Genomic DNA, 22,098 nt, shown 5'->3' on the forward strand with positions numbered 1-22,098 from the left:
TAAAGGCTGAGAGATGCCAAATATTAATGGTAACAGGTGTATCTTGGCTGTAAATCAACTCGATTGGTTCACATTGTCACGATTTACGACTGATCTGCGTCTGATATTATGAATGAAAATCAGATTAGGGGCAAATATTTATATATATTTATCTTTTCTGTGTACGTTCACATGCTACGTTCACACCTACCTCAAACTCAGAGTGTGTTTTCGGGGTGCCGCGGACCCCGTGCACACTGTGGTGTCCCTCGGGGGCCTGGGTCAACGTGAGGTCTCTCCTGGTCACGTCCTTGCATCTCCCCAACGCCACATCGCACACCAACAGCAGCCGAGAGCCGTCCGTCTCACTGGGCTTGGAGTATTTCAAACTGGTGCTGTGAAGGGAAGATGCAAATGATGCAAATGAGGGCCGCAGGATCACCGCTTGTTATATTTCAAGGCAATATGTCAAGTAAACCTCGGCACTGCGGATTTTCTTCTCACCTCACAGCATCACTGAAGTAGATTCCACTGCCCAGATTACCAACGTCTGTCCTCTCAACCCCATGGTGCTCCTCTACAACACGTGGCAGAAGCAGACCACTGAAGAAAGAGTGAAAATACTGAGTTACAAAGTAAAAGTCCAAGACGGGTTGTTTTAAATGGTCAGTTGAGCACTACACTGTACCTGACAGCATTATTATAACATCACATCACTATGTAATATATGCATTAACAGAAAGAAGACATGATTATTACTGTGCGGTACCTCGATCACTTGATTTAAACAGTGAAAATGTTAAGAAACTGTCTCAAATACTGTAAAGTATCTTTGCACAAGACTCCGCTCCAAATAGAAACTGAACTCAGTGAAACCGATATTGTGAAAACTGCCCTTAAAGAGATGTTTGGTCGATTTGAATAATTTAAAGCTCTGTGTCGTGGCAATGTGTGTGCAGATGAACGTGTTTGGCTTCTTTCTGTTGCTGCAGTGCACGGAGCATCATAGGTCTGCTGAGATACACAGGACGTCATCAAGATCTGCTGGAGGACCTCCACCTCTACATCTCATCTCATCTTCAGCCTCTTATCCGGGGTCGGGTCGCGGGGGCAGCAGCTTTAGCAGGGGACCCCAAACTTCCCTTTCCCGGGCCACATTAACCAGCTCTAACTGGGGGATCCTGAGGCGTTCCCAGGCCAGTGTGGAGATCTAATCTCTCCACCTGGTCCTGGGTCTTCCCCGAGGCCTCCTCCCAGCTGGACGTGCCTGGAACACCTCCCTAGGGAGGCGCCCAGGGTTCATCCTTATTAGATGATCCTGAACCACCTCAGCTGGCTCCTTTCAACGCAAAGGAGCAGCGGCTCGACTCCGAGTCCCTCACGGACGGAGACTCTAGCCCCCCTCCTGAGAAAACCCATTTCGGCCGCTTGTACCCGCGACCTCGTTCTTTTGGTCCTGACCCAGCTTTCATGACCACAGGTGAGGGTAGGAACAAAGATTGACCGGTGGATCGAGAGCTTTGCCTTCCGGCTCAGCTCTCTTTTCGTCCTCTGCTACCGGAGCGAGATTTCCACCACGGAGAGAAACCAAACACAGTTCATCTGCACACACCGCTGTTATGAGAAAAGCCCATCAACAAAGATTAGATACCAACAGGTTTTGGCTTTTCTCCGTGGTTGTATTTGCTGCAGAAAAGGACTGTGCTCTACGCGCACAAAACACAGGCTGCCAGAGAGACAGACCCAGAGCTCAGGGCACTTCACTGTTTATACAAAACATGAACACATAGTCTGCGTTCAGCTGGGTGACATACAAGATAAGTCAGTCACAGTCACATTCATGTCATACTAAGTATCTCATAAGATACACAGAGCTGATCATTTGATGCCCAGATAAAGAACTTCTGCATCACGAGGATATAAGGAAAGTGTTTTTTCCTGTGTTTTAAAACCTGAAACATGTCAATTGTAATTTTCCGTCACAGTGCCATGACACAGAGCTGGATTCAAACCTGGGAAGTATCCCTTTAATCAAACTTAAAAGCCAAATAACACCTTTAAATTCAAACAGAATGTGTAATGTTCTGCTGGTGGTACATTTTGTTTCATCAGTTTCTGTGCGAGAACGCCTGGAATTATCTAACAACAACAATTTAACTTTGACAGACGACCTGAAGCTCCTGCTCAATTAGTTAAGATGTGATATAAGTGATTAAAAGTATTTAGTAAATTTGTGCGCGGACGTGCGTGCGCTCTCACCGAGACAAGACTCCCACAAAGTTGCTGGGGCTGGAGGAATGCAGGAGGGGTTTAACGTTCCCGACCTCGCTCCTAAACGTCTGAAGCTCCACCCCCCTGCTGACGCGCAGCACCTGCCGGACCTGCACCTTGCTGCAAAGCACAGTTGGAAACATGGGGCAGTGAGATGCCACACTCACCTGAAATTATATTTACATGGATGCACGATAGATCGCCTTAAATGAGAACACAAATAACAGGTGGTGTGTTTGTATCTGCAACAGGTTTTGTGAATAAAAGGTGTTTTTTTGGGTTTTGAAGTGCTAAATCAATGCAAATGGGTTCTGCTTCATATCAAAGGTAAAAGGACTTGAGTCGGCACGCTACCTGTCCTGCAGCAGAGCTGTCACAGCCTGAAACTCTGAGGTGCCGGGAGGAAGTGTCTCAATGCTGCACCTCAGAGCGCGGTACTTCCCCAGGCACGACGGCGCTGGGCTTCTCAGAGTCATCTCGCTCACATTGAGAACATCTCGGATTAACTTGACAAAAAGACATGATCGTGTTCACGTTAGCCAGGATCAGCACAGGGGACGGTGGTGACTATGTTGGTCTAAGTGCATGTGCTCTTATTCTGGTGTTTGTGCATGCGTGTGAATGCTGCGTTACCTGACAGAGGTCCAGTTTCTGAGAGATGAACTTGGCGGTGGGAAACAGGTGGTAGGACAGGCTCTGTATGTGCGGCAGCAGGCTGTAGACCTCGAGGAGCAGAGACACCACCTCATCAAGACTTTCCTCCCTCCGTTTCCTCTGAGCCTGAAGCAACAAACCCTCCGCCCTGCTCACCTACACGCGAGAAGCGCGGAGACGAGGGTCATTGTAATGAGGAGCTGTTTTTTTTTTTTAGTAGTTTGAGAGCAAAAACAAATCCACAGAGAAAACCTTACATCATTGAGGCTGAGCTTGTTGATGGGAACTCGGAGGATGTTGCCGAGGCAGCCCAGCGCCTCCGTCCACAGCAGCTCCACAAACACGCCCACTTCCTGCGATAGGCTTCCCGTGTTCAGCTTCTCCTCCAGCAGCAGCTGTACGTCCAACACGGCACATGTAAATCAACCGTCCAGCAGCAGAGACTCTTAAGGCTACAGTTATCAGAACAAAGTCTAGTGTTTCTCATCAGTAATATGTGTAAACAGTCAGACCTGCTGGAGGGGCGCGGAGCCCAGGTCGCAGGCCTGTGGAGGGGTGTTGTTCCTCAGCTGCAGACCAGCAGCCTGCAGCGCCTCTCTCTGGGCCTTGTACACGTCCAGAGCCTCCTCTGAGGTGGACAGGAACACCAGCACATCCCTCACCGCCGCCTTCTGTTAGCACAAACACAGACGCACGTTTTGAAATGAGTTGCGTCCCAAATTGTGATTTACTGTTACTCTCATGGGGCTAAATCATGATGACTCTCGCTTGGGAACTTGGGAAATCTGGTTTCATTTGACAGTTCAGTGTGACATGGTGGACTAAACACCGTTTTAGAAGATTAAGATATTTATTAGACCTTTATTAGTCCCACAAAGGGGAAATTTCCTTATCAAAGGATAAGATTCTGGATGCTGATGACACTATTTTGGTGCACAAATATTAAATTCCACATCGGGTTAACACTATTGCAAATACATTTGAATTCAACATCATAATACAATATTTTAAGACATAAAAGAAAATACTATTTTAAACAGGTGACTAAGGGAGATTAATGAAATGGTTTAGCACTATAATCAGATTTTTTGAGAGTTTAAACGCACAGAGTAAGTGAGGCAGTGATCATCATCAGTGAAATACAGGCATATCAATTAAACAATAAAATATTCAAAGAAAAATGGTTCATTATTACATCAATATACTGTACTAACTGCACTATCAAGCTCTCACAAATGATTAAATATTGCTACATTTTCTAACAAACAGAGTAATATATGAGCAGACATGCAGTAAGAGCAGTAACCTACAGAAAGACTTCATACGGGGCGGCCGGTGTGACAGTGGTTAGAGCAGTCGCTGCATGTAAAGAGACTCCGACCCCCTCTCCCTCTCTCACCCAATTTCCTGTCTGCCCTATAGAATAAAAGCTTGAAACACTGCCACAAAAAAACAAAGTAAATGAGGTGTGGTGGTTAGCACTATCGCCTCACAGCGGGAGGGTTCCTGGTTCGCATCCCGGCTGGGGCCCTTCTGTGTGGAGTTTGCATGTTCTCCCTGTGTCTGCGTGGGTTTTCTCCGGGTTCTCCGGTTTCCTCCCACAGTCCAAAGACGTGCAGGTGTTCGGTTCATTGATGACTCTAAATCACCCGTAGGTGTGAATGGTTGTCTGTCTCTGTTCGTCTCTATGTGTCCTGTGATAGACTGGCGTCCTGTTCAGGGTGGACCCCGCCTCACGCCCGATGTCAGCTGGGACCGACTCCAGCCCCCCGTGACCCCGACAGGGACAAGCGGCTGAAGATGAATGATGAATAATAAGAATAATGACTTCATACCTTGGCTCCTATATCGTCCTTCCAGTACCGGACCACGCGGAACTGCCATCCTCTCTCTGCTCTGTGGCTCTGTAGCTCCAGCACACACCAAGTGTTGCTGTTGATCTTGAGAGAAATGCACATTATTATTAATAAACAGTATTTCTGGCACTGCTGTAGGAGGAGGAAAGAGTCAAACTGTAGCTTTACCTTTTCAAAGACTGAATACTTGGCCACTTGAAAATGATCCGGATACGTTGGAAGATCCGAATCGGCTTCAGTGTAAATTCTGTGACGAGAGGAAACTTTTTATTATTTTTAAACTCTTGTCATTGTTAATTAATTTCTCTCGATGAATCAATTAGTTGTTTGGTCTATAACGTGTCAGAAAATTGTGACAAATGTGGATCAGTATTGCCCAAGATGACGTCCACAAGCGTCGTGTTCTGTCCACAACTCAAAGAGATTCAGTTTGCTGTCACAGTAAAGAGGAAAGACCCCAGGAAACATCATTTAAGAGGTTAAAAACGGAGAATTTTGACTTTTTTTCTTTCAAAACGATGAATCCATTATCAAAATAGTTGGCGATTAACTGTATAGTTGACAACGAATCCATAGTTTGATTGATCGTTGCAGCTCCGGGTGTTTACTCCGGTTGCTACGCCACCATCACAGTCAACGTCAGCGAGACGACGACAAGACACAATCAGTTAAGTGCAGTGGCAAGACACAAATGGTAAGTGACACAACATAAATGATCTAACTGCTATGGATGGGGGGGCTACACGGTGGTGTGGTGGTTAGCACTGTCGCCTCTGTCATAGCGAGAGGGTTCCTGGTTCGAATCCCAGCTGGGGCCCTTCTGTGTGGAGTTTGCATGTTCTCCCCGTGTCTGCGTGTGTTTTCTCCGGGTTCTCCGGTTTCCTCCCACAGTCCAAAGACGTGCAGGTGTTCGGTTCATTGATGACTCTAAATCACCCGTAGGTGTGAATGGTTGTCTGTCTCTGTTCGTCTCTATGTGTCCTGTGATAGACTGGCGTCCTGTCCAGGGTGGACCCCGCCTCACACCCGATGTCAGCTGGGATTAGCTCCAGCCCCCCCCGACCCCGACAGGGACAAGCGGTTGAAGATGAATGAATGAATGTAAACAATTGATGTTTCAGCAGATTACTGTGAAAGAGTAGTGTCTGTGAAACATCAGCAGCCAACGATGTGTGAATATAATAAGTTGGGTTTTTGTTTTAGTGCAAAACGCTCACATACCTTTGTGACAAAAGGTCAAAAAGGTATGTGAGCAACGGTTACTCTCCACGTGGTGCGATTGCTTCTTCAAATAGAGACTGTAACACTGAGATCTGAAGGAAGCACAGTGTAAAATAATTCTTATGGTGTGAAAACGCTTTTCTCTTTAGTCTGTGACTGAAGGAGCAGAGACTGCTGGAAGACCAAACCCTCATGATAAAGTTCTCACCCTTTTATTGTAACTAGGCAAAGTCACGCCGCATTGACTGATGCTAAAGAACGTCTTTAAAACGTCCGACCCTTAGATTTCACTGTACGTTATAGTCACGTCCAGGCTAACACGAGGATGATTGATGTACACACCTGAACTTCTCCAGCACGTCTCCGCTCCTCTCCGGTGACTCTGCCCTCTGAGTCAGCCCGACAGGCTCAGCAACACCTTTGCTCGTTGGTACTTTGGACCCTAGCACGCACGCACACGCACGCACACACACACACACACACACACACAGGAATGACACACCTCACATAACATGCATTATCTCCGGTATGCATTTAAACCTGAGTACACACAGGTAAGCAGAGTGACATGTGGATTCAGACAAATACACTTGTTACACAAACACTGCTGCAAGTTTGTTACACGTTCAGGTTTTCTCTTCAGAGCTGATTCAAAGCACAGTAATGCACACGCCCTTTGTCCAACCTGACGGCTGCTACGGAGCTCAGCCTGCCACACTGTGCTTTTAGTCAGAATACCAACGCGTTTCCACAAAGAACCGGGAGGACAAAAGTACCGACAGGACAATAAACCGACCCGTTTCTGTGCCAAGTGATCATGAGTCATTGTGTCAGAAGTGGCCGGAGTCCTGATTCTGATATCTACCCTCTCTAACAGACACCGTAAATACAAAGTGAATGATCAGCATTTTATCCTGCCACCTCTACGTTCGCTCAGCAGCAAACTCTGCACGGTTTAAAAACACACTTCATTTAAGTTTAATACATAAATAACATGCATTTATATATATTTATTGTGCTAATGCCAGCTTTGGCAGCAGTGTGATGTCCTTTTGTACATCACAAATAAAATGGAATTGAATTATAATGTACATCAACTGGGTTCACTTCAATGTCAAACACTTTGCTCAGGTGAATTTCAGCCACAATGTGCAATACTAATATTTCCCTCTGCGCCTTGGTGTGCATTTAAAAACATGGTTATATATTGTTCCTGTTATTCTTCCTGTTATAATCTATCACCTTAGCTGTGCTTGTTTCTATTATTCTGCTGTATTAACTGCCATAACACACAAGTCATATTCACATTACTATAGATATTATTATAGTTACTGGAAGTGTGTCTGTCTCTGTCTTTGTGTCTGTCTTTGTCTCTCTGTCCATCTGTCCGTCTTTTCTCTCTCTCTCTCCTTCTCTTCCTCCCTCCGGTGCAGACAGATGTCCGTCTTCCACAGAGCTGGGTCTGTCTGACGTTCCTGTCTGTTATAGTGAAGGTTTTCAACGCCACCGTACTCTACGGGGGAATTGTTGGGTCTCTGTAAATCATAAATAAGTCACAGAGTGTGGTCTTTACCTACTCTGTAAAGTGTCCTGAGATAACTTTGGTTATGATTTGGCACTATAAATAAAATTGAATTGAATTGTTTATTTAGTTCATATTTTTCTACAACTTATTGTTTCTTATTGATGCGTCTTCTTTGTTTGCTGCTGTAATAAGGAAGTTTCCCCTTTGTGGCACTAATAAAGAAATATCTTCATTTATAATCCATAAAAAGTACAAAAGTATTATCTGCAAAATGCCCTTAAAGTATCAAAAGTTAGAGTTTATCCCATTATTATAGAATATAAAGCCCATTATGAGTATTCTATTGTTATAGTGGAGCAACACTAAAGGCAGTTTGGTGGCACTGTAACTGTCCTTTTTATTGTTTTTAGCTACTTTTAATTGTTAATTTGATTTTTTTACTGTTTACATAGACTATTATTAATTTTCTGCATCTGTTATTGAGGCCTTTTTATTATTTTTTGTTATTTTATCTCAGTTGTGGGGAACAGTATCACAAAAAAATAAAAATGTTAAATACAAACATTTTCCAAAAACAACTCAGATAAGAATTACAAAATGATTTTAAGAAAAACTATTTTAAAGGCATCATGATGAAATGAGAATATATTTCAGTGACTTGCTATAGACTATACGTTTTATCGTATAGTCACTTCATGTGCAGCCGACGACGGTATTTTTGTTATTTACACCTCATGAGCCACGTCCACATACAATAAAATACCTAATACGCAGTGAGAACATGAGACATTGCAGCATATTTGAGGCGCGTGCTGTTTTGCATCCATCATGTGCATTTGGGAAACAACTGCTGCCTCTAACTATAATACCTTGATGCGAGAGCGGACTTCGCTTTAGTGAGTGAAGTGGAAGAGGAGGTGAAACATCAGAGGGAGAGGAAGTGTCCAGCTTGTATTCATCCACAGGCAGAAGAACTCCCCTCTCCAGGCAGCTGCGCACGTAATCCACCCCCACCACGGGCGTTTGGTACTTCTGGATGCTACGCAGCCTGTTGGAGCTCAGGTCGGACACATCGCTGGTCACTATCAGAGAGCACTGTGGGAAATGTAGGCACGAGAGATCAGAAACAAAACATGCGGTACTGTTTTTGTAACTGTGTTTGAATACCGTCACACGTTCTCTGACCTGTTTGTTGACCACAAAGGAAATGTTCCCTCCGTTCTCCGTCACGGCTGATTTCAGCGTCTTCTTCTCCTTGAAGGGCAAAGCTTTCAGCTCCAAAAGCACCGAGCAGTTCTCAAACACAGCCATGGCTGAAAGAGAGGCCACGCCCAGAGTTATTGTAATCTATGACATAAGATACATCACAAGACAATAGTGTTTGGTAAACGTGTTCATGGGCTTTATGTCTGCAGCCTCTCCCTCTCTTGGTGGGACGTTTAAATATCACAGCTTTTATATCTGTTACATTAGAGAACGTTACATTATCATGGATGGACACTTTACAGAGTAGGTAAAGACCACACTCTATGACTTATTTATGATTTACATAGACCCAACAATTCCCCCGTAGAGTACGGTGGGAACGAAAACCTTCACTATAACAGACAGGGACGTCAGACAGACCCAGCTCTGTGGAGGACGCACATCTGTCTGCACCGGTTAGGGAGGAAGAGAAGGAGAGAGAGAGAGAAAAGACGGACAGATGGACAGAGAGAGACAAAGACAGACACAAAGACAGAGACAGACACACTTCCAGTAACTATAATAATATCTATAGTAATGTGAATATGACTTATTAATTCAGCAGAATAGTAGAAACAAGCACAGCTGAGGTGATAGAATGACAATAATTATGGTGGTAAATATGAACGCACGCGCGCACACACACACACACACACACACACACACACACACACACACACACACACACACACACACACACACACACACACACACACACACACACACACACACACACACACACACACACACACACACACACACACACACACACACACACACACACACACACACACACACACACACACACACACACACACACACACACACACACACACACACACACACACACACACACCTCGGAAACAAACGCGGAAGTAAATCCACAAAAATAAAAAAGGGGAAAAACAAAAACGGTCTCAACATGACGTCATCTGCACGAAAGTTTACAAAACATCCGGATGCACTAAAAACAGCATTCAGCCTGACTTTAGTCTTAATAACATGAGCTGAGTGTCACATGTTGTTATGTTGTTATTTTGAATAAACAGAGCAGGACACAGAGCAGTTAGAGCAAACACAGTAAAAGTGTCCTGTACTCACCTGAGAGCATCCAGGTGCGACTGGTGCAGGTGTCACAGAGGATCAGCTGGTGTTAGTTCTGGATCAGAAGAAGAAGAAGAAGATCAGACCTCCTGCTGCTGCTGTTGCGAACACCAGGAACAGCTGAGCGCAACCCCTTTATCTTCCGGTGTTTGGGTTTTCAAAATAAAAGGTCAGATCAATAAGGCAAGGCAGCTTTATTTGTGACGCACTTTTCATGCACAAGGCAGACTCAAAGTGCTTCACAGCACAACATGTCATGGATTCAAATGCATTACAGAAAGACAAAGAGATTAAAAACAGACAATAATAAAAACAGTGCGGATGTTAAAAGTGCAAAGATTTAGCAGAAAGCTGAGGTGAACATAGAAGTTTTAAAAGTGGTCAGAGTGGGTGAAAGGAAGTTGATTCCAGCTGTTTGTTGCATAATGACTGAAAGATGCTTTCCCTTGATTTGAGTTTACTCTGCGAACCACAGAAGATCTCAGTGATGTAGAAGGGTTAAATAATAAAAGTAGAAATCATAGTCTGTGTCTAAAGGTATGAAGGTCTGTAAATACTATACTGTAGGTGAGTCATAGAGTGTGGTCTTTACCTACTCTGTAAAGTGTCCTGAGGTTAAATTTGTAAGGATTTGGCACTGTTAATAAAGTTTAATTTAATTATAATGTTCACCAACTGGGTTCACTTCAGTGTCACTTTGCTCAGGTGAATTTCAACCACAATGTGCAAACCTAATATTTCCCTCTGCGCCTTGGCGTGCATTTAAAAATATGGTTATATATTGTTCCTGTTATTCTCATATTTATTGCTGTATAAATGATTTGTGTAGAAGGAGCTCGGGGCTCGTCCTGGTTATCAGCGCGTGCAGACGGCGGGAGAGGCCTTGGTCACTCAGAAGATCCTTTGCTGTTTTTATAATAAACTTTTTATAATAAACTTTTTATATCTTATGAAGACGTTTGTGTTTCCTTCAGAAAAAAGAACACCACATAGCCTAAGGTCAGGGACACGAGACTGTTTAATGAAGTTGTTGATTAAAAGGTTGAATATGGAGAATGAGCAGAACACCGCCATCTAGAGTCTCAAGATCGTAGTCGCAACAACAAAAAATAACTCCAGCAGTTGGGTTGCCAGGTTGGTCAGACCCGGCCCAGTAGCTACAGGAGACCGGAGTCTGTTTGAACCTGTCTCCTCTATCAAATCGAACCATAAAAACGTAAAGAACCAAAGTATTGCAGAGGAATTTGACTGACAGTTAGCATTAGCCGTAACAGCTAAGTAAACATGAAAGTGATGTTACCGATCAAGGAGAACCGTAGCCTTTTGGGCGTGCGTTTGAATGGCGTTTCTCTCCTTTATCTCAGTCCATGGAGTGAATGCTTGGCCTATAGTGACTCTGGTTGTTGCCCGTCTCCGCTCACTCAGCTGCTGAGACAAAGAAGCTGCTGCAGGATTGGCAAACTCCATTTCACCCAATACCAGCCTACAGTAGCTGCACCCAACAACAGACAACCCTGGCAACCAGCAACGCCCAACGCTGTTGGCTGCTACAATGGAAACAGAACGTGACAGAAAGTCCAAATTAAAAATTAAATTAAAAACAAAATAGATTAAATTAATTCAGACTAAATATTTATTTTATGGAAAAGCAATAAGTTCATTCTTTAATCCTCAAACGTCATGTGGGTGTATTGTTATTTAAATATAGCTTTTAATAAAGATTCTACATATTCAACAACACAAGTTTTTTCCAAACTAGTTGTTGTAGTACAGTATAACATATATATGGCCATAAGGAGGCCCCTGGTGGTTGAACTTAATTGCTATAACAACAACAATTAGTATAGCACCTTTAAAAACAGCAGTTAAATGCTTTGACACGGGAAAAAAAAATCTAAATACCCACAAATACTTTATAAACAAAATAAATAACAGTCAAATCCATTGAGGTTACAAATTACGCATCATTGTATAAAAAGGCAAAGCTCTGGATCTACCGGTCAATCTTGGTTCCTGCCCTCACCTGTGGTCATGAAAGCTGGGTCAGGACCCAAAGAACCAGGTCACGGATACAAGCCCAGGAGGGGGGCTGGAGTCTCCCTTAGAGAGAGGGGGAGAAGTTCAGCATCCGTGAGGAACTCGGAGTAGAGCCGCTGCTCCTTTGCGTTGAAAGGAGCCAGTTGAGGTGGTTCAGGATCATCTGGTAAGGATGAACCCTGGGCGCCTCCCTAGGGAGGTGTTCCAGGCACGTCCAGCTGGGAGGAGGCCTCGGGGAAGACCCAGGACCAGGTGGTGAGATTAGATCTCCACACTGGCCTGGGAACGCCTCGGGATCCCCCAGTTAGAGCTGGTTACTGTGGCCCGGGAAAGGGAAGTTTGGGGTCCCCTGCTGGAGCTGCTGCCCCCGCGACCCGACCCTGGATAAGAGGCTGAAGATGAGATGAGAGAGACTATCATCCCCAGAGATGTTTTGTCTTAATCACATCCATGCAGAAAAGACTGAACCGATAAAGTCTGCAACTGTAAATTAATTGTAAACGATGTGAACCTGAATAAAAGTCTACAGAGGACAATGGAAATTATCATTAGCTTGTTAGTTAATTTACCCAGTACTCAAAAGCGTAAAAAGGTACTGAGAAAAGCTCTATTTAAAATTAATCTATTACTATTATTATTATTAAGGTGCTTACAAAGAAACAAGAACAATAACAAAAAATAAACAACAATGAAGTTAGTAAATATTGCCCGACATCATGCAAAAACAAACATCTGATGTGTGAAGTGATTTTAGTGACTCTGCACTTTGTAATAATTACGTTATTATCATATTTTTTATTTTATTCTTCGTTTTTCTCTAAGTGTGGCACTTTGCAGACGGTCCCCGCGCATGCGCACTCGCCTCTCCCCAGCCGGTTGCTAACAGGCACCAATGTTGTTGTTTAGCTTCGGCTCGTTTGGACTAAAAACAGCGTGTAGCTCGTTGTTTTCACCTTCCCGTGGCTGAAAGAGGCTTCGTCTGTGTTGTAATAACACTAATAATCTATAATATGATATGAGTTATTGATTCAGGAGGTTTGAATCTGTCCTTTTTAAGAGCCTTTGCATTAGCTAAGCTAGCAGTTAGCTCCTCATCAAACAATCACATGGTGAGTTTCTCTTTCGCTCTAATTTTGACTCCGATAAATAAGCTTTAAATGTGTTTATGAGCTATAAAACTGCTTTAAAAGGTCCTACTGTGTTTTAATTCATGTGTTAAAGTGTTACAGCAGTAATCTTACAGTTGTATTTACATTAACTGAAGCACTGGAGCCGCTTTTGCACTTTTTATAACTGTTTTTTCTTTATTTAAATATTAAATGTATACAGAAAGTGTCAATAACAGCATATAACACATAATAACACAACACATGAGAGCTTTTCACAGTCAAAAACAATGAATAGAACAAATAGATACAGCAAGCATCTCATAAAACAACAAAACAAACGAATAAATAAACATTTTCATAACAATATATAGATGTTTGTAATAATCTGTTTATTAAGTGCCAGGGGAATATCAAATATATTTTCATAGCTGTCTTGAATTATGGCCAGGGGTGTATAAAGTAAAGTGAATTCAATTAGAAAATGAGAAAATTGGTTTGGAGGCTGAAAATGGCTTGTGAATGAAATATTTTCCAAATAAAATGAAAATAATGAACCAATACTAAAGACACTTTCATAATAACAACGTATTCAAGGGAAAAGCAGTTTGTGTTGTATTGTCCCATCTGTGACGTGTCAAAATACAAAAATTAAAGCTATACAAAATTGAATTAGTTCACTAATAAGAGTAAAAAAAACAACATATATACGATTAACTGTGCCTGAAAATAAGCAGGAAGAAGTTTTACCTAATTTAATCCGACCCCTTTATCACTATTCAGTAGTTGCTGTTATTTTATAATTTATCTACTAGATGTAAAATGTTTTAATTCTAACTATACAATAATAAATCATGAAAAACACCAAAAACAGCGCTCTTTCAGTCCGTTTTCTTTAGGAAAATTAGGCAGGCATTTAAGAAACGTTTTGGTCTAATTGGGACCTTTAAAAGACGACAGTTTTAATGTTTTTTCCCCCCAAAGCAAACTCTCCAGAGGAGGAGGGAGCTGGCTGCAACAACTTGTATACAATGCAAAAGAATAACAAAACTTTGCATGGTCCTTTTCCTGTCTTTGTTTTGTTTCTGGTTTTCCAACAGGATAGATAACCAGTAAGAAATGCATTACTACACTGATTCAGTAACATAACAAAAACTTGGGACTATTGACGTTTGTGGTGATTTATTCCTGTTTATGTTTTATTCTCTTGGTATTTAGACGGTTGGATAAAGTGACAGAGTTGTAAACAAAGAGCTGAAGAATTAAACTGTGCATCTAAACTGTGATTGTTCATGCAGGTGAAACATTGACCACGAAAACGTCTCGAGAAGTTTCTTCAGAGGTCTTTTCAAAAAAATGGATGTCAGCATCGCCGTGTCGCTGATCCGAGGTCAGATGGGTGCCGTGGTGGAGCGGGCGGTGAACGTAGCGGTGGAGACGGTGCTGGCCGAGATGCTCAAAGTGGTCGGGGTCAAATTTGAGGAGCTGAAAGCGCAGGTGGCGCTGATGAAGAGGGACGTCGTGTCGTTGCAGCGGGAAAAGGCCCAGAAAGAGAAGGAGAACGACAACATACGCGCCAAGCTGCGCTACACCGAGCTGAAGCTGAAGTACTACAGGCAAGGGGTGGAGGAGGAGCTGCAGCAGCGGGTCTCCGCCTCCGCTCTGGTGCGCGTCCACCCGTCCACCTTTCTCCAAGCACAGAGGGGTGGTGCAGGCGTCTCCTCCACAGAGATCTCATCATGCCCGACGCAGACCAGGACCTCCGAGGAGCTGCTGTCGAGAAGCAATCAAGGTAATGGAGGACCACAGAAATTACTACTTTGGCTCTCCACTTCAATGAGTCTTACGTCCTGTGTTTGTACTCCCAGAATGCACCTCTCCACACAGCACGAGCAGGCATGCGATCAGAAACCGCTCTCATTCAGATGACACGTGTGAGTTGCAGCTGCCGGCCCCGCTCTCTGTGGACACACCAGCAGAGTCTCTGGACGGCAGTTCAGGTACAGAGCTGAGGGGGTTCAGGAGTGGGATGAGTGAAGGTGTGAATGGACCGCTGCGTGCTTTCCTACATTTGGTCTCTTCACCACTGATGCACTCATGTGAGAGTTGAAAGGTCTGGTGGACGCAGCCCAAAGTCAGTTTACATTTACTCAACTGCAGCTGCTCCAAGCTTCATATTTTCTGCTCCTTCTACTCCATCGCAGAGGCAAATATTGTACTTCTGATTAGGGCTGAGGTACTTGATGAGAGATGATTAGGGCTGACCATGACCGAAAGAACGAGGTCGCGGGTACAAGCGGCCGAAATGTGTTTCCTCAGGAGGGGGGCTGGAGTCTCCCTTAGAGAGAGGGGGAGAAGTTCAGCATCCGTGAGGAACTCGGAGTAGAGCCGCTGCTCCTTTGCGTTGAAAGGAGCCAGTTGAGGTGGTTCAGGATCATCTGGTAAGGATGAACCCTGGGTGCCTCCCTAGGGAGGTGTTCCAGGCACGTCCAGCTGGGAGGAGGCCTCGGGGAAGACCCAGGACCAGGTGGAGAGATTAGATCTCCACACTGGCCTGGGAACGCCTCAGGATCCCCCAGTTAGAGCTGGTTAATGTGGCCCGGGAAAGGGAAGTTTGGGGTCCCCTGCTAAAGCTGCTGCCCCCGCGACCCGACCCCAGATAAGAGGTTGAAAATAAGATGAGATGATTAGGGCTGATCCTTTTCCAATACAGGCCATTTCATATCTCGATACTACAGCATGTGTTCTGGTAATTCAATATTTTAATAGAAATAACAAAACAGTTTCAAGTGAGATTATAGAGATAAATAGATTTTGTTTTCCAGCCATACACCGACCCTGTTTACATCTCATCTCATCTTCAGCCTCTTATCCGGGGTCGGGTCGCGGGGGCAACAGCTTTAGCAGGGGACCCCAAACTTCCCTTTCCTCTGTTTACATGCTCACAAATGTGTGTGATGCGAAAACGAAACCACAATCTTCAGATTATATTTCCTTAAAAGTAGATTTCCTGTAAAAGCAGAGTCAGTATGAACTTATATATTTAGATGACGCAATTGTATATCACAACATAAGATTTCATCACTATAATTTAATGTTAAAAAGAAATCCCAAAGTGCTTCAGAGTAAAACTAAAAACCGGGAGCATGAAAAAAAAGTTGAAGTAAACACTTATTATGAAAGACATGGTCGGAGTATAATAATCATTGAATGAAGAATAGGAAACCCTGGAGTCAGCTGCATATTAATAACACACATCTATGCTTGTGCAGTTCTGTTCTGTCCCGCAGAGCGAGACACGGCAGCTCACAGCAGGGATCAAGAGGACGACTGTGAGTGGACCGTCACTCTGAAGCCGCACACAGAAAGCGTGGACGCTCTCATGGTCCCGCCTCCTGTCCAGGCCCTGACTTTGGACCCGGGGCAGCAGTCGGCCACTGGCTCGCTCTCCCCTGGTGGTTCCACGCAGGCCGACAGCTCCACGCCGCCCTCCTCTGCTCCACAGGTGACAACACTCGAGACATTTGAATATGCGAGCATGGACGCCTGGAGCCTAGCGCTTGAATGCTACACAGGCTACATCTTACCAAAAGAAAAAATTCCAGAGAAAACATATTTGATTACCGTATTTTCCGCACTCTAAGGTGCACCACATTATAAGGCGCATCTTCACTGAACGTCTTATTTTGAAACTTTTTTCATATATAAAGGTGCACCGCATTATAAGGTGCATAGAACAGACGCTACAGTCGAGGCTGGGGTTACGTTCTGCATCCATTAGATGAAGCTGCGCTAAAGGGAACGTCAACAAAACAGTCAGGGGAGGTCGTCTTGTTGCTTCCTCCACTTCGGCACCATTGATTGGTTCATGTTAAACTCTCTGGCTGCTGCTCTATTCCCGTGTTCTACTGCGTGACTAATGGTCTTGAGTGTAAACTCTGCGTCGTAAGCGTGTCTCTTAAAAGGAGACATTTTGGGCTCTTTACACAAACACACACATGGAAATGAAACGGCACGCTTCACGCAGTCGTATATCTCAACATGCACCGCGCGTTACTTCTTCTACGGGGGAAAATAGAGTCGGCGGCTGCTCACCGTAGTTGAGAGACCTGTTGTGGCTCAAAATTGGTCCATATATAAGGAGCACCGGGTTATAAGGAGCACTGTCGGCTTTTGAGAAATTTAAAGGTTTTTAGGTGAAACTTATAGTGCGGAAAATACGGTATTATTTATTTGTTTTTTAAGTACAAAAAACCCTAATTTAGTTGCACATCAGAAATATAGCTGTGACTGATAGATATAGATTGTAATAGTTATATTAATCATTTTATGTACAGTGCTCTTCAAAGAAAAATACAACCACACGGACAAAAGGCTTTTAAAGATGCAACGTTTGCATTCAGTTATACCATTAAAAGATGTTGAGCAAAACTTTCAGCTTGTCACTAATTAGAATAGTTGGTCCACCTTAAAAACAGTTTGCACACTCGCAATGCAGGTGAAGCAGGAGGCCCTGGAGGAGCAGGAGGAGGAAGAGGAGGTGATCTGTATCAAGGAGGAGCCAGAGGAAGAGCAGGAGGTGATGACCGCCCTTCTGCTGGACTGTCAAGTGCAGCAAGGTCATTTTCAAGAGTCGGAGGTAAGACTGGAGCTGAATATCTAATCTGACACCAAGTCAGTCAGCACCTCTTTCCACAATTGTGTGTTTAAGAGCCTGTAAACAGAAGAACCGAGTGTCTTTTTCTGCAGCAAATCTGCCAGTGATGTTTCTTCATCACTGGCGTCGTCTGCACCCATAGGAGTGGGAGCATGAGGGGTTTGTAGCCACAGGGCAGACTGAGATACTAAGATAAGATGGAGATGACTGTGTGATCTGTGTCTCCAGGCTCAAAGGTCACTGACAGAGTGGGCAGGATTTCATACAAGCCAGAGAAGTCACAGTGAAGCCTTTAACCCGGCCGAACCAAACGACAGTGAGTACATCCGTGTGTGTGGGCAGGTGTCATGATTCTGACTTTATACTGCTCCGCTAGTTATGAAAACTGAGTGCAGTTTCTTGCATTGCTGCTATAATAACGAGGCCAACACCGCGCTCTCTCAGATCTCATGCTGCAGCCGGTGGCCTCCCTGCAGTCCATGGTGGCTTTGTCGTCAGGCAGCGCCCCTCGCCAGGCGGTGCATCCCTGGACTAAAGACCTCAGCCTCTACGAAGAATACAAACTGCGCAGGAACGAGCTCCGCAGGCGAAGCATCAACAGACGCAGAGAGCTGGAGAAGACGCTCCCTCAGCCGCTGCTGGCAGATCTGGTTAGTCCGCCTCAGGCCGAAACACGGTGCACGCAAGCACCCAAACACCCAAACACCCAAACACCCAGCTGGGACAAACGTGCAACCCCGGTGAACATGCTGAAAGCACGCCCTTAAGTACTGGTGGAGGTGCGTTCAGCAAGGGGGCGATAGAGCTAATCCATGACCACTGTAGTGAACAAACATGGCATCTCTGGAGGAATGTGTACTGCTGCGTTTTGTGTCATTTAGTTTTTATGTTAGAATAGCCGTTAGTGAAGGAATGAAGAAAAGCATCAGTATAACAGTTGAGTCCAAACTCCTTAACAGCACTATATTCCGATAATAATCTATATGACATATACACATTAAAAAGTTGTCTTGTTGTTGTCTTACAGGTGCGAGAGCGGCGAGAGAAGACCAGACTGAGGGTGGCCAGGTGGAGGGCAAAGAGGAAACTCCAGGCCTGTATGAACCAGGCTCAGGTCGGTCATCACTTTGGCTTTGTAAGTGTAGCCCCAAATATCTGGAGAGTTTCCTACTCGCTCTACAAATAATCAAATGGTTATGGTTCCTACTCAAAGACAATGTGACACACACACACACACACACACACACACACACACACACACACACACACACACACACACACACACACACACACACACACACACACACACACACACACACACACACACACACACACACACACACACACACACACACACACACACACACACACACACACACACACACACACACACACACACACACACAGCTATGAAAATCTAATTTCCCTTTAGCAAATAAATTAAGGGAGGACTCTGAATAAGGCTGATGTCCACAAAGATGAGAGGTGATATAGGAGAAGGAGACTTAACTTAAGGTGCAAGGAAGTCCACAGTTGCATCCAAACAGGTCCAAGATTCAATTAATTCCACCTGCTGCAGGGACGCCTCCAGCAGAGCCTCGTTGTCCAGGAAAGTTTATGAAATCCAGCCTGTTCTTGGATGAAGAGCTGCTCTGTTTACTGTCATACACGTCACTGCTCTCTGTGCAAACATGTCCAGTATTCAACTTCAAATGATCTCCTCCTTTGGCCACTCTTCACTCCTCTGTCTGTCTTCCTCCATTTTGATTTTGTTAGTTTGTGTCCCCTCCCCCCACCTCACAGGTGCATCTCATTTACCTCCACCCTTCTTTCCTGTCAGGGTTAAAAAGGGCTGTTCTGTACTTTTTCTTTCTCCCTCCACTCCCTTTCTGCTACAGGCTTTTTTTAAATCACAGAAACAATTTGATGAAGAGTAAGATGATGTCCGTAACGCAAGAATGTGTCTTATTTAGCTTTTCTCTGTCGCAAATAGACATTTCCTGGTCTCACAAGTGTCTCGTTCAGGTGAACTGACATGTAAGTTCCTTTTCTCGCGCGTGCAGACTGCGTCTCGGCCCACACAACGATGAAAAATCAAACAAAATACCTTTAGCTACCGTTTCTAAAATGTAGCACTTGAAGCAGTTGTGCACTCACGTGATTCTTGTCATTTTTGGTTGTCGTCTTCGTGGTTGAATGCGCTTATTGTGAACCTAAATTGTAGTAAAAGGTGAGGACTGTCTGTGACACTTGTTGCAAAGAAACGTTCATAGCTCCAAGCGTGTGTGGGCCTCCTTGTTTTACGTCAGCAAAACTGATATATAATAATAAATGACCATCAAACCTCCACATGGGTATCACCACCAAACTTCACAGTATGAAGGACACAGTTTACTTTACAGACTGCGCCCATAGCGTGCATGCTTGGTGTCTTTATTAAAGTGTATTAGTGATAAATTACACTCACCATATCCGTCCTTTTTGTCTTGTTCATTCTTAGGGTCTAGGCGGTGCTGCAGGTCTTTCTCAAACTGGCTTTCCCATCGGCAGCCAGCATCAGCAGCTCAGAGTCACTTGTGGTAAGACGAGACACAGCTTGGACCCTCTTCTGCTTTTTGAACCGTTTGTTGTCAACTGTTCTGTCCCAGTTACTCATGTCGCTCCTCAGTCACACAGTCAACACTGATTAGCTCGGGGCGGCATGGTGAAGGCATTCAAAGGTCTTTTTTAACCACTAATACTGCTGAAAATAACAGCAAACCTCTGCAGCAGCATGAGAAGAGTCCCTACACACACAACAAAGCACCAATGGGCTCCTTCCTTTGGAATTGACTTTGGTAATCCACTTGAATGGACTTTACTATGAGAGGAGCTGGTACAGGGGCCAGTAGGTAAGTCTTTAAAACACTCTTTTAATAAACTCCGGGTTCACTAACTACGTTGTTGCTGCTTTGTTGTGTGTGTAGGGACTCTTCTCATGCTGCTGCAGAGGTTTGCTGTTATTTTGAGCAGTAGTGGTTAAAAAAGACGTTTTAATGCCTTCACTAATCAGTGTTAGCCACGTCCTGTTGTTAGCAACTGTTAGCGACTACCGGGTATAGTTTATACACGAAAAAAACGTTTGGATGGCTTATTTGATGTATGTAAGTGCAAAAAAAGACCGTGGGAATTAAACTTTAACCCTTAACTTGGCATCTTGTGTTTCAGCTGACACCTCCAGCGGTCAGCAGAGACAGAACTCAGCACTGACTCAGTCCAACAGCTTCTTCAACAACATTTCAGCAGCAAACAGCATCTCTGGCTCTATCCCCTTCATACCCTCCACCTCCTCCTCGCCCCTGCTCCTGAGAGGCCCCAGCATGCACACCGTGACATCATCTTCCTCCTCCTCTGCCTACCCCCAGGTCGGCCTGTTGCAGCAGAGCATCTCTCTGACAGACACCGATATCTTGCAGTGAGATGCTTGAAATCAGATATTTTCATAGTTGATGTTCAGGAATGAACAGTTGCTCTTTAATGAGCATAAATGACGTCATTTCAATTCATGGTGGATCTTCATCAGGTCAAACTTACGCACCTTATCCCTACACATATGTGCACACACACACACGCACACACACACACACACACACACACGTATACTTACTCTCATCTCACATCAGTTACACAAAACATCTGTTATCAGTAGACAAAAACAGGCATTTGATTATCATACACACAGGAAACGTGTGAATGTGTGTCTGTATACACATGTGTATCTAAACCTTTCAAAGTAAGTCATCTTCATCTCTCCTGTACTTTACATCCTCACTGTTTGGTGTTTTTTAAATTGAAATGTTTGTTTGACTGAAATATAATGCCCTAGTAACAATTAACCATTGTTAGTGCACACCTTTTAAATACTGGAGAGAATGTGGTTTCCAGTGTGTTTGGGCCGATTGTGATAACTGCACTTTGTTGTTGAGAGTTCAAATGTGAAGCATAGGACAAAGTTTAACATGTTAAGGCTGCTAACGAGAAAAAATGACTTTGTAGTTTGGCCGGAATAAACTGAAGATGGACAATCACCAGATAAAAATAATGAGAAGCTGAAAACCTGAAAATAAGCTCTGTGTCTTTTGTTTTGACCAAGCTGGACGCCCTTAAATCCCTCAACATAAAGTATGTTCATAAGTTCAAAGCAAAGGTTCAGGTTGTATTAAGTCGTTTGTTTGCTCTAGCTTTAAAATGCGCGCACATGTACGAGCACGATGCCTACGGCGGTTCCGACGTCAGTTATGTGCGCCTGTTGGGACATAGAAAAAAGAAGGAGGGACCATGCGCGGACATTTCAAACAATGGCGGTGAAAGGTTCACGTTGGTGTGATGCGGAGGTGGAGTGTTTACTGCAGATTTGGTCGATGAAAAGATTCAAAAACAGTCGACAAGACGCACAAAAACTCA

At 44.2% G+C, this 22,098-nt stretch overlaps 2 protein-coding genes across 5 annotated transcripts in view; one reads left to right on the forward strand and one right to left on the reverse strand.

Annotated features, from left to right (window-relative positions):
• The window catches only part of parp4 (poly (ADP-ribose) polymerase family, member 4), a 28,903-nt gene extending 18,920 nt beyond the window's left edge, over window positions 1-9,983 (reverse strand). For both annotated transcript variants that reach the window (XM_083921658.1, XM_083921657.1), the window contains exons 1-13: window positions 9,853-9,983; window positions 8,692-8,819; window positions 8,376-8,601; window positions 6,324-6,423; window positions 4,929-5,007; window positions 4,740-4,844; window positions 3,417-3,575; window positions 3,162-3,299; window positions 2,884-3,060; window positions 2,605-2,756; window positions 2,239-2,370; window positions 484-582; window positions 191-374 (exon numbers count right to left, since the gene is read on the reverse strand). In XM_083921658.1, the coding sequence (XP_083777784.1) occupies window positions 191-374; window positions 484-582; window positions 2,239-2,370; window positions 2,605-2,756; window positions 2,884-3,060; window positions 3,162-3,299; window positions 3,417-3,575; window positions 4,740-4,844; window positions 4,929-5,007; window positions 6,324-6,423; window positions 8,376-8,601; window positions 8,692-8,819; window positions 9,853-9,862 (1,689 nt within the window). In that variant the 5' untranslated portion in view covers window positions 9,863-9,983. The remainder of the gene's footprint in view (window positions 1-190; window positions 375-483; window positions 583-2,238; window positions 2,371-2,604; window positions 2,757-2,883; window positions 3,061-3,161; window positions 3,300-3,416; window positions 3,576-4,739; window positions 4,845-4,928; window positions 5,008-6,323; window positions 6,424-8,375; window positions 8,602-8,691; window positions 8,820-9,852) is intronic.
• Window positions 9,984-12,809: 2,826 nt separating this feature from the next.
• Window positions 12,810-21,657, forward strand: LOC310953164 (uncharacterized protein). 3 transcript variants are annotated; one of them, XM_083922105.1, is made up of 10 exons: window positions 12,810-13,001; window positions 14,297-14,790; window positions 14,867-14,998; window positions 16,271-16,503; window positions 17,497-17,637; window positions 17,884-17,971; window positions 18,100-18,305; window positions 18,683-18,790; window positions 20,156-20,234; window positions 20,863-21,657. In XM_083922105.1, the coding sequence occupies exons 2-10, from the start codon at window positions 14,355-14,357 to the stop codon at window positions 21,111-21,113; spliced, it is 1,674 nt and encodes a 557-aa protein (XP_083778231.1). In that variant the 5' UTR covers window positions 12,810-13,001; window positions 14,297-14,354; the 3' UTR covers window positions 21,114-21,657. The 3 variants fall into 3 exon arrangements, with proteins under 3 accessions (XP_083778231.1, XP_083778233.1, XP_083778232.1); XM_083922107.1 differs by having other exon boundaries at window positions 18,683-18,769; XM_083922106.1 differs by lacking the exon at window positions 12,810-13,001 and having other exon boundaries at window positions 14,243-14,790.
• The last annotated feature ends 441 nt before the right edge of the window (window positions 21,658-22,098 follow it).

Source organism: Echiichthys vipera, assembly GCF_963691815.1.
Source record: "Echiichthys vipera genome assembly, chromosome: 10".
Classification (NCBI taxonomy): Eukaryota; Metazoa; Chordata; class Actinopteri; order Perciformes; family Trachinidae; genus Echiichthys; species Echiichthys vipera.

Excerpts from the sequence above, each read along its gene's own strand:
- LOC310953164 (XM_083922105.1), top strand. The coding sequence starts at position 14,355 with ATGGATGTCAGCATCGCCGTGTCGCTGATCCGAGGTCAGATGGGTGCC. Across the intron at positions 14,791-14,866 it reads GCTGTCGAGAAGCAATCAAG|AATGCACCTCTCCACACAGC; the intron begins GTAATGGAGGAC and ends TTGTACTCCCAG. Across the intron at positions 17,638-17,883 it reads GTCATTTTCAAGAGTCGGAG|GCTCAAAGGTCACTGACAGA; the intron begins GTAAGACTGGAG and ends CTGTGTCTCCAG.